This window comes from Anopheles moucheti, chromosome 2, assembly GCF_943734755.1.
Source record: "Anopheles moucheti chromosome 2, idAnoMoucSN_F20_07, whole genome shotgun sequence".
Taxonomy (NCBI): domain Eukaryota; kingdom Metazoa; phylum Arthropoda; class Insecta; order Diptera; family Culicidae; genus Anopheles; species Anopheles moucheti.
In genome coordinates, this window is record NC_069140.1 from 21,943,916 (window position 1) to 21,955,855 (window position 11,940).

The window sequence follows — 11,940 nt, forward strand, 5'->3', positions numbered from 1 at the left end:
TGTCGATGTTGGTCAGAGTTTTCACAAGCACACAACTTTTGCCGTTGCTATTATAATTCTCACTGCCTGCCGGAGTTACTATTTGCGTGAGGCGGTTTTTTTTCTTCGTAATTATACCCTTCGCCTTGGGCAGCCAATGTAGCAAACACACAAGTAAAGAATGAAAATAAACCCCACTGTGGGGAAACTACTGAACCACTCGATGCACCAGACGGGGACGATTCGTGCAATGCAGACCGGTTGAATCTACCATCAATACACTTTTCTACACTTGCAGCAGGTTCGCCGGCCGGGCTGCTATACTTTTTATTGTGCGCATCTGTCCGAGAAGAACGCAATGGTACGTCGATTTTCCCACTTCGTCGCACTCGGTTACGCACCTACGCACCCGCAACCTACCTACCCGTATTCGAGAGCAAGGGATAACGCTTTGACGTCGTCTGGATGCACTTTATAGTCCCATGGATAACATCGAAACAAAGCTAAGACACGATCGATCCGTTTGATTCCAAATAATACCGATAGCGAGACATTGGGTGGGTCCGCTTCCTTTGATCCTTTATTTGGTTCCGTTTGTAGTGCTGGGATCCCGTTCGATTCCACTTGCCCGCGCTTTAAGGAACACTGCCTTCGGAAAAGGAAAATGTGATGGTCCCCAGTTAATTAAACGTTTGCCGCAAAACAAACCATTCCTACCACAACACAACACAACACAATTTTTCGGTTCTTCCGGAGGATGACGAGAAGATTTTTTGTAACGTAAATGTGCGCTCGGTTTTTTCGACTTTTCCGACTATATTTTCTGAAAAACGGGCTTTGACAGGCCAATGCGTATGACAGCGGAATGTTGTGAAAGAGGCAAATGTCAAACGGCACATTTGGACGCCAAATAACGCTCTCACTGTGCATTTTGGCCGTTTATTGAACCCTGTGCGTCCGTAGACTGTCGGTGGAAAGAAAGAGAAAGGAATGGTGTTGGCGAGAGATGGCAAGCGGTGGTATTTTCTCTCTATCTCGTTCATTTGTACACATTTGTCAACCCTCGCGATTTCATTCGCACAGTACAGACTGTGCTTCAACAAATTTCTGAAACCTTTGCTACGCGTCACACCCTGTGGGTTGTGTGTAAAATATAATTTTCTAGAGCGTAAACCTACGAAAAAGACGATTCTAAAGTGTTCAATGCATAGCTGGAAGGTTGAAGATTCGATCGCACCTAATCTTCAGCAGTGAAAAGTGTAGTACGTCGCTAAAACTATAAAATAATTTGGAAGAAAATCTACGGAGGGCGCGTGCGTGTATGTGTGTGAAAAAAACATACAGCAAGCATATACAGTGCCTCTGGAGGGTGACTAATCTGATGTGAATTTTGCTGCATTTTGTAGAACACGGTGAACGGGCGAACAAAAGCGTTCCTACGTTGATCCGGAAAAAGCTGACTCCGAACAAAGCACTACCTCGTTGCTAGCTTTGGAGTGCGTATACGATCGCCAGTGAAATTGTAACCGCGAGCACAACTTTCTCGCTTGATTGGTGGCAGTTCCAGGGGCAATGGAAACGCTATCAAATTTCGGCCAAGTGGCCCTGAAATGGGATCCAAAGAATCTCGAGATACGCACAATGTCGGTGGAAAAAACGCTTGAACCGCTAGTGCTGCAGGTGACCACGCTAGTGAGTACGAAGGGACCGAGCAAAAAGAAGAAAGGTAAGTCATTACGGGTCACCCAAAGTTTGTACCAGCACGTTTGTTGGTGGACGGCTTTGTTCGGTTGTGTATCGAATCATTCATGCGGAATTCCTAACTACGAGAAGGGGAGACCTATTGATTGACTTGATTTCCCCTTGGAAAAGGGATTGCTACCATTGGTTTTGAACTGTGCATTAATATTATTCTGTTCTCGTTATTGTTCTCCCTCCGAATCGCCTGGGACGATGCTTCAGGCAAATCGAAACGCGCAAGTGCGTTAGTTGCCGCCGTCGAAAAAGCCACCGACATTTTCATCGAGCGCGGTGAACAGATTGCCTATGAAAATCCGGACATCACGCAGGAGATGCTGTCGGCCGTAGAGGAAGTTCGCAAAACGGGTTCCGCGATGAGCATTGCGGCGCGTGAATTTTCCGAAGATCCATGCAGTTCCCTTAAGCGCGGAAATATGGTACGTGCTGCCAGAAATCTGCTTTCCGCCGTAACGCGACTGCTCATCCTAGCCGATATGGTCGATGTGCATTTGCTGCTGAAGTCGCTGCATGTCGTTGAGGACGACCTTGACAAGCTGCGAAACGCCTCGTCCCAGGATGAGCTTATGAACAACATGCGCCAGTTTGGCCGCAACGCAAACGAGCTGATTAAACAGGCAGCCAAACGTCAACAGGAGTTGAAAGATCCGCAGTTACGGGACGATCTGGCAGCGGCACGGGCTGTGCTGAAGAAACACTCCACTATGCTGCTGACGGCTTCGAAAGTGTACGTGCGCCATCCGGAGCTTGATCTGGCCAAGGTGAACCGGGATCATATTCTGAAGCAGGTGTGCGAAGCAGTCAACACGATTAGCGATGTGGCCCAAGGCAAGTCATCTCAGCCGCAGGATGTATACGTTGGTGCTGGCGAATTGGCAGCAGCTTTGGACGATTTCGACGAGGGCATTATAATGGATCCGCGAGCATACAACGAAGTCCGCTCGAGACCGTCACTCGAGGAGCGACTAGAGAGCATTATCAGTGCGGCAGCACTTATGGCCGATGCGGACTGTACGCGTGACGAACGGCGTGAACGAATTGTTGGAGAATGTAATGCCGTACGACAAGCGCTGCAGGATTTGCTGTCTGAGTACATGTCTAACGTAAGTTACAATCTCGCAAATCTCAATCCAATGCTGGACATGTGTTGATAACTAATGTTTTGTGGCCTTCCTTCACTTTTCAACAGATGGGAACGAAAGATCGTACACCGGAACTGGAACGCGCTATCGGTCACATGTATCGAAAAACGAAGGATCTACGCCGACAACTACGCAAGGCGGTCGTCGATCATGTTTCGGATTCTTTCCTTGAAACGAACATGCCCCTGCTGGATCTGATCGAAGCGGCACGCGGTGGTAACGAAAAGGTGGTCCGTGAACGAGCCGATATCTTTACCAAGCACGCGGAAAAGTTAGTCGAAGTGGCAAACCTCGTGTGCAGCATGTCGAACAACGAAGATGGCGTTAAGATGGTTCGTTACGCGGCAGACCAAATCGAAACGCTCTGCCCACAGGTGATCAATGCGGCACTCATTCTAGCCGCACGACCCAACTCGAAGGTAGCGCAAGAGAACATGGAAGCGTACCGTCAGGCGTGGGAGAATCAAGTTCGTATTCTAACCGAAGCCGTCGACGATATTACCACGATCGATGATTTTCTTGCCGTGTCGGAAAATCACATCCTGGAGGATGTGAATAAATGTGTGCTTGCGCTGCAGGAAGGCGACGCGCTAGATCTGCGAAATACTGCCGGTGCAATTCAGGGACGTTCGGCACGCGTTTGTAACGTGGTAGAGGCCGAGATGGACAATTACGAACCGTGCATCTACACCAAGCGCGTGCTTGAAGCGGTAAAGGTACTGCGGGAACAGGTGATGTCCAAGTTTGCGCAGCGTGTCGATGTGGCTGTCGATGCATTGTCCTCCAACTCGCCGAAGGATGTGGACGAGAACGATTTCATCGACGCATCACGGCTTGTGTACGATGGTGTGCGTGAAATTCGTCGAGCCGTGCTAATGAACAGGGTAAGCTCGGTTGTATTAAGTAACGATTTCAGCCATATCTGTTCCCAATTCTACCGAAGTCCCCAACACGAAGCCAATTTTTATCTGATTTTAACATCAATGGCCGGAAAAGATACACACAATCATATTCCTGTACCATTTAAGCGTAAAAGCAAGTCTACATTCCCAAAGAAGCTTTATGATTTACCTATAAATTTTACCACATCATTTAATGTACGCCTCTTTATCTATCTACACTCTGCAAAAAAAAGGACGAAGAAGATTTGGATCCAGAAGATATTGAAGATGAACAGTACACGCTCGAAACTAGGAGCAAATGTAAGCGAAGACAGATGGCTAAATTTTGCTTGCTTATCGAATGTCCTTCGTAGTTGATGTGTCCGAGTGCATTTGTTGTATCTGTAATATGGGACTGCTCCACTGTGATTGTAGCTATGGTATTATCCTCATCCTGCGTGTACCCCCATTATACTTTACACCGTTCCAGTATTCATGTATAATCATTTCATTTTTATCATTGTTTCGTTTCTTTCTATGTCATTCATTGCACGGCCTGTGTGTTCTTCAACAAAACGTGTGGAAATGGTTCCATTATTGCTTGTGCATTCCATTAACGCCATGTGTCACTCGTGTGTGTTCCTGCCTGCATTTATTCTTCTGTGTTTGTGTGTGTTCCTTGTTTTGTCAATGGTTGGAATTGCATGTAAAATCAGAGTTCCGATGAGTTGGACACTGATACGGAGTTCGAACCAGTCGAGGATATGACTGTTGAAACACGTAGTAGATGTAAGAATATGTTTCCCTTGTTTCATTTGTTTGTACATAGCCTAACCTTCCAAGATGGAAGTTGTAGTGTAGACATGGAATTGAGCATTTTGCATGTTATTTGTTTTGACTACTCCTATGTTAAGGTGTATCAAATTCAACCAGCACGAAAAACTAATTTATTTCATCCTTTTGGCAGCGAGCGCACATACCGGTGATCAAACTATTGACGAGTATCCTGAAATTAGTGGCATCACAACCGCTAGAGTAAGTGTCATTTCCCTTTTCCCGTTTGCATTCGGAATTTATTTTGTGTATATTACTACTAAAAATGTAATGTAAATAATACAGGAAGCAATGCGTAAGATGAATGAGGAGGATAAGCAGAAAATTATGCAGCAGGTCGAACTATTCCGTCGCGAGAAGCTGACGTTCGATTCGGAAGTAGCGAAATGGGACGACACTGGCAACGATATTATCTATCTCGCCAAGCACATGTGTATGATCATGATGGAGATGACGGACTTCACGCGGTAAGGTCCAATAACCAAGCCCACCATCTTCGTGCTCTATTAATTCAAAGCATTTCGTTTTGACTATTACTTCACAGAGGACGTGGTCCGTTGAAAACAACGATGGACGTTATTAATGCGGCAAAGAAAATTTCCGAAGCAGGCACGAAGCTCGACAAGTTGACACGTGAAATTGCCGACCAGTGCCCGGAAAGTTCTACCAAGAAGGATTTGCTCGCTTACCTGCAGCGTATTGCCCTGTACTGTCACCAGATTCAGATCACTTCGAAGGTGAAAGCTGATGTGCAGAACATTAGCGGTGAACTGATCGTGTCAGGGGTAATGGTGAAATTATGTTCCGATTTTTCTTTAGTTGAACGATCTAATCTACCCTTGACCTCTCTCTTTCTTCTTTATTTGTCCGGTTTCGTGTACGTTCCGGGTTTTTCTTTACAGTTGGACAGTGCGACGTCACTAATTCAAGCAGCAAAGAATTTGATGAATGCCGTCGTTTATACGGTTAAATATTCGTATGTTGCTTCCACCAAGTACACACGGCAGGGAACCGTTTCGGTAAGTAAAGATATCAATGTGCTTTGCGAAAGCTTGAGAGAACGTAAGGCCGAACAACCTAGGCCGGCTATAACCAACGCCATAGCATTCGATTTGAATGAATTTGTTCTCGTTGGTTTCGAAAGCTGGGAGTTGCTCCATAAGATTAACACATTTCTCTGTTCGAAATTTATCTTCTTCCCAACTGTGATTTCTGACTTCTTCATCGTGCTATAAATCACTCTACTTGGCATTAAACCCTCCAATTAACAATCAAATTTACCTCCCCCACGCATTGTGTGTTCCATCCTTGGATTTATTACTGTTTGTGAACTTTGCCAAAACTAGAATTACGTAAGTTCCTTGAAACATCTCATGCTCTCTTTATGCATTCGTAAATCGTTTTGTTTTCCGTAATACTGTGTTGATTTGGATAAAATATTCATGGAATTGAGATTAAACTAGTTGTTAGAATGTTATAGTTAAACGTTTGTAATTGTTCTCATCATTCTCATTTATTCGTCATTCTATCTTTTTCCATCGCCAAAACTTTCACCTGTAAAAAGTGTCTTATCAAACATTGATAGTGTCGATATATATAAAATTAATTTTAGGCTTGAACAATCATCAAACCATTTCTTTTAAAGTCGGTTTAATTTGCTGTAAAAAATGATGCTTATTTTATTTCACACATACTTAAGTTTCAAGTACAATGACCGGCTACAGACCCGCTTAGGACGAAAATTTCTCCACTATTTCACCATTCTTCATATTATACCATACGCTATCGCTCATTCATCATTTGTTTCACGCTCCTACTACTTATGAATGCAAATAACGTTTTCAAGCATTTTCTTTTTCTCACACTATTTGGCAATCCTTTAACCAGCCAATAGTGATGAGCGATGTAGTGTCCCGATTAGTGACGCTGTTTCAAAGCTTTTGTAACTAACTGGTTCTATTCCGTTTCGTTCCTCCAGTCACCGATAGTCGTGTGGAAGATGAAGGCGCCAGAAAAGAAGCCATTGGTTCGGCCCGAAAAACCGGAAGAGGTGCGTGCCAAGGTGCGGCGTGCGTCACAAAAGAAAACACAAAACCCTGTACATGCGCTTTCGGAATTCCAAAGTCCTACGGATGCTGTTTAAGATGTGTTGAAGCATAACGTGCGTTTTTACCACTTCTTGCGAGTAATGAAAACATAAGAAAAGACAATTGGACAGAGTCAGGGAGTTTGCTTCTTCCTTATTATTCGGATAACACATTACGACCTCCACACGAATCAAGCGTGAGGAAAAAGTATGCAGGAAAAAGTAATTGTGTTAAAGTTAGAAAAAAATTACATCGCATTGTATGGTACTAGATACGAAACAACGCACTTTGTTTTATCTTAATGAATTGATCATCAACGGACTGAAGCATACGAACAGAAAGATGTAGACGCATTTCTATATTGGTAATCAAAAAATCTTCAACGAAAGTATGGAATGGTGAGAATTTTACCCCTTTTTTTATAACACAAGCTCAGCATATTCGGCTATTTCAAATATGTTTATGAGCTATAATTTTTTTGCATACTTTCGCATGTTATTTATTATTCCTCATGTTTTTATTTCCTTGATTCTACTATGGCACAATGATGCCAACGCTAAATTTAATATAGTATCGCAATCACCGTGCATTAAAACATCCATTCAAAGGAATCCACAAAAGACACATACACAAACAGTCACGTTCGAGAAGATGCGAGAAGCCACTCGCCTTTTATTTTATTAGCGTAAGAACATAATTATATCAGTATTTTCCGTTTCGTTTTCCATCTGGTTTTGCCCCGAAACGCTGCAAAACGAAAATGATAGAATCTGCACACAGGGAAAAAGTAAACGAAAAGTTGAAGGTTGCGTAGCGCAAATGTATGGCCAAAAATGACTAGGAGTTAGGGTGAATTAACGCGCGGGCAAACAAATAATCTAATCATCGAAAGTGACAAGTCTCTCTTCTTCTGTCTCAGCCACTTTCTTGAGGGGTTGATAAGGGAAACCGTACAGAGTGTTGTTGAAGCAGCAGTAGCAACAGCAAAGCTCAAAAATAGTAGCAGTATATACTGACCCGCCTAGAGGAATTTAACGTTGTAAATTGAAGTGCTCATCGAACTATCGCGTTGCATGCGCGACCCATAGCATTTGACCGTGACTTTTATGGGCTAACATTTTAAAAAAGAAAAAAGAAAGCAGTTATAACAATGGGCGCGTTACCGTTCATAAGAGCAGGGTCGAGGCTTCGCAGAATGTGAAGCGCACACAGCATTATACTCTCTTTCAGCAACCACCATCAATTACACCTTGAGATAAAAACTCCAACGTTCCACACACTGTATGTAGCGGCCGCATTTAGACAGCAGCGTTCTAGAGTTTCCATATATACACGTAAACTTTAATGCTATAATATATACAGAATATACACTCAATAATGAGGGAAGCTTACACTAATAGAGCGTCCGGGTGTTTGAAAAAAAAACCCGTTAAATTACATGGACACGTGCACACACACATGAACACATTTTGATGTAGCAATGGACAGATGTAGTAGAAGGAATCCTTAAAACTATAGCCGCCCGGCTGTATGTTTGAAATAGCTTTTATGTTGAAATGAGTATGGAAGTATGAACTCTAACAAACATGATATAGAATAAATCTATTAACCGGAGAAAGGAGTGTTAACTGGCCCTGACGGGTAAGGGAAGCATACGGAGAAAGATGTGCGTGTGTGTGTGTTTAAGAAATAAAATGTTAGACGAAGCAAATCGGTGGTATTAACTAAACTAACTAAGGTTTCAACATAATATCACGTTTGATGTGTTGGAACTACCGGAGCTACAAAGAAGATGACAGACTGGACTGTACGCACATTCGAATCATTGCAGTTCTAAATGCCACCTACAAGATCCAGTCCGGATATCTCTTCTGTAGACTAGGCTTGTAGGAGGCAAATCTACAACCTACCTAATATTCCTACCTAATATTGCAACAGCATGAATTCTCTGAAAAGTTTGTGCGACTATTGAAGACCACAGATGTCCACTACGTCCATAGAGAAAACTTTCTAGAAACGGATTGGTATCCTAGCCAAGTAAGCCAGTAGATGTGCTTAATTGTGAGAGAGCCAAACAGTAAAAGACGATTTAAACGCACTAATCCCGTTCTACTTTATTTCAGTTCGGTTGAGATAACTTGGTAAATCCTTGAGTAATTAAAAGCTGTAAACATTCACCACAGTTACTGATGGTACGACGTGTGCCCAGCTAGGAAACGACCCAACAAAGCGGCGGAATTCATCAGTAAAATGTTGCTGGTACTCCCAAAAATTAGACGTCACACTGATATCCACAAAAGGCTCAACCGATTCCGGATTTCTATCTGCTTCAAGCTCCAGTGTCAGTGTCACGGGATCTCCGGCGAGTCCATGCGTGATAAGTATGAAGTACGCCTTATGACCTCCGGTTGCTAGCTGTGCTGGCACGTCCGCTGTGAGATTCCAGTCGATTAGAGTTACGTTACGTTTTGGACGCACGAGCAGGGATGATTGAAAGCTTCCGTTAAGGTTAAACGTTAGCTTTATCCTGGAACTGGTTGCAGTGCGACGCACAGTTTCCCAGCCATTCAACGACAGCTGCACCATCTCCGGTGTGTGTGGACGGTTTTGTTGTGGTGACCATAGCGAAGTAAACCGTACTGCGGAACAGGGTAACCCACAGAAAACTTCCGATTTGCAATCGGATGGGTTTAGTGCGTGCGTAAGAAATGCTTTTCCGTCATGGGCTTCAAGGACACCTCGCACCGTGCGCTCGTTGTGACGATCCCAGAGACGAAACAGATAGCCAGCGTCTGATGAACGAACCGTTTGCGTATCGTTGGGTGGAAAAAATTGACGCACCGTATGCTGCACAAGAATGCGCTGCACTTTAGGAGCATCCGAAGGGCCGGGTGCGGTGTAAGGGAACCCAAGCGGAGAAACCGTGGCCAACGTTAGAGCGATCGTAAATAGAGCGAGTAGCGTGCTGATCGTGCGGTAAGGTTTACGCAACAAATTGACGAGGGGAATAAGGAAGCTAGTCGAAAAAATAGTACAAGCCGCCGCCACAGTACCGATGATGAAATCCGGATTATCATTCGCTCCCGAACGGCCCGTAATGGGTATGAAGATGTTGGTGAAAATGTGATAAAACTGCGTTGTCCAGAGAAGAGCGACACTGTGCACGATCAGATAAATGATGAGCCAATAACCGGACGGAAACGATTGTAGTTTTAGTGCTGTTATTAGTACAGTGCACGATAGAGCCAGGGTAAGCAGTATGGCGATAACGTACGCTGAACGGAGCCCGAATGCAGTTGCACCAATTGTAATCAGTGACCAGAAGAGTGACACACCCGTAATACGAGCTTGAACCGTCAGTGTTAGAGAAAGGACAGTCTGTGAAAGTAACGATCAAATGTTATTCAATGGGATAAAAGTTACTTGTTTAGGCTTTGTAATGTTACCTTTGTTTTGCTGAATAATCTATGGAATTCACGATGAACGACCAACAGTAGCATCATGGACGGCACGCAATACAAGCCGATCACAAGCCAGCACGATGAGTACCACGACATCGAGCGATCCACAGCGGTGTAATCCAGAGCGAACGCAGTAACCAGATTAATCCCGATTGCTGCACCGGCACCTACTAAGGTGGCCACAAATCCGTGCAATATTTCCATCACCATGGAAAGCCAATGACGCCAACCGACGATTGAAAGAACGCTCCAGAAGCCAACCAGTATACCACTAATCGACACCGCTATATTCAGAACCGTACCTTCGATCGCCGAATATGAGATGAACAATAGCCCCAAGAAATCAAAAAACACCATGCTTCCCTCGGACTTTTCGGTACTGCGAGCCAACTGGTCACCGTTAGCGAGAAGACGCACCAAGGAAAGAATATTATCCCCGGTACGCTGCAAAACGGCTGGCGAAAGGTACTGCACCGAATCGAACCGCGTGTGGTACCGGTATCCATTAAAGATGTGGGCAAAGTCCAGCCCCGGTATGTGGCCAAAGTCACGGAAGATGCGAAAATCCGTATCGGATGGTATGAGTCCAGACTGGAAGATCTCTTCACCGATTGCCTGACCGAATGGATGCCGGACGGCACGTGAATACGCCTCGATTAGCCACGGATGCTGGGGTCCACTCTGGAACAGCAGCTCTTTGCCACCAGATCCAGCCGATTCGAGGTTAAGAAAGGCACGCACTTTCCGTGCCCATCGATGCTCGGTAATGAAACCATGCGACGCCTGTAGTGGAGTTTCTTCGGCACCGTTAAACAGAAACACGATCGGGTGACGGTTCCGTTCTGGGGCACGCGACAACACGCGCAAGATCTCCAACATGACCGCACAGCTACCACAATCATCGCTCGCTCCCGGACTGCTGGCCACGGAATCGAAGTGACAATTCAGCATCAACGCGTGCTGATCTTCGACACCCGTGAGCTTCACGATCAGGTTCTGCACCCGGCGGTACACGCTCGTCATTGGGCTGCCAAAAAAGTTGATACCATACTGGCCTGATACTATCTGCTTCTCGTACAGCACTTCCTGGGCGGGATGGCGTGAAGCGTTGATGAGGGTAAATTCATGTTCCAGCACCTGTACTGCCTGTTCTTCGTTGGCTCGCGAACCGGTTGCCTTTGGACCGAGCGCATCTAGCCGCGTCAGGCTATCCCATGCACGAGCACCATTGAACGCGAACGGATGTTGTTTAAGATCAGCTTCGGTAAGAGCCGGTGGCAAGTAAAAGAAGGACAGGTAGCTTCCGGTACCACAAAACGCCACCAATGCAATCAGCAGCAATCCGCCATACCACGGTAAACGATGAATGTTGGGATCGTAGTTGGCTTCTTTCGATTTCATCTTCCGTACTGACTTCGATGAGGGCTGCAGCCACTGCTCCATCGGAAAGGTTTGTTTAAAAGTCTGCTTTAGCGCAGTTTCGCTTGAACTAACATTACCCGAGATACAGACAGTCAGCAGCGCGTAGCAAATTACACGACGAAACTATTTTCATCCGCGTATTTAGAAGCGATATACGAGCACAGCCGGTTTGTTTATTCCGGGTGCGATTATGACAGATAACGACGCTTGCTGTGTTTGAATGTGTGCGTGAAACCGCAAACAGGAGGATGGCCCGAGTAGTAGAATGTAACCAAGCAAGAGACGGAATTGTTTGAGGATCGTCACGCAGATCTATTAGATTTTTTTCTGTTATGCTTAATTCTTCTTCTATTCAGTTAAACGATTTTTTCTGAAC

At 44.9% G+C, this 11,940-nt stretch overlaps 2 protein-coding genes across 5 annotated transcripts; one reads left to right on the forward strand and one right to left on the reverse strand.

Moving 5' to 3' along the window:
* Positions 1-1,169: 1,169 nt before the first annotated feature.
* LOC128297109 (catenin alpha) lies at positions 1,170-8,383 on the forward strand. Of its 4 annotated transcripts, XM_053032678.1 has the most exons (11): positions 1,170-1,298; positions 1,386-1,705; positions 1,942-2,840; positions 2,927-3,763; positions 4,477-4,549; positions 4,728-4,795; positions 4,880-5,061; positions 5,139-5,385; positions 5,497-5,613; positions 5,941-5,946; positions 6,573-8,383. In XM_053032678.1, exons 2-11 carry the CDS (start codon positions 1,552-1,554, stop codon positions 6,735-6,737), a joined length of 2,748 nt encoding a protein of 915 aa, XP_052888638.1. In that variant the 5' UTR covers positions 1,170-1,298; positions 1,386-1,551; the 3' UTR covers positions 6,738-8,383. The 4 variants fall into 4 exon arrangements, with proteins under 4 accessions (XP_052888638.1, XP_052888637.1, XP_052888635.1 ...); XM_053032677.1 differs by lacking the exons at positions 4,477-4,549; positions 5,941-5,946 and adding an exon at positions 4,015-4,081; XM_053032675.1 differs by lacking the exon at positions 5,941-5,946.
* Positions 8,384-8,782: 399 nt separating this feature from the next.
* Positions 8,783-11,686, reverse strand: LOC128310879 (endoplasmic reticulum metallopeptidase 1-like). The gene is made up of 2 exons (XM_053047621.1): positions 10,128-11,686; positions 8,783-10,059 (listed from the first exon to the last, which is right to left on the reverse strand). The coding sequence occupies exons 1-2, from the start codon at positions 11,583-11,585 to the stop codon at positions 8,839-8,841; spliced, it is 2,679 nt and encodes an 892-aa protein (XP_052903581.1). The 5' UTR covers positions 11,586-11,686; the 3' UTR covers positions 8,783-8,838.
* Between the last annotated feature and the right edge of the window lie 254 nt (positions 11,687-11,940).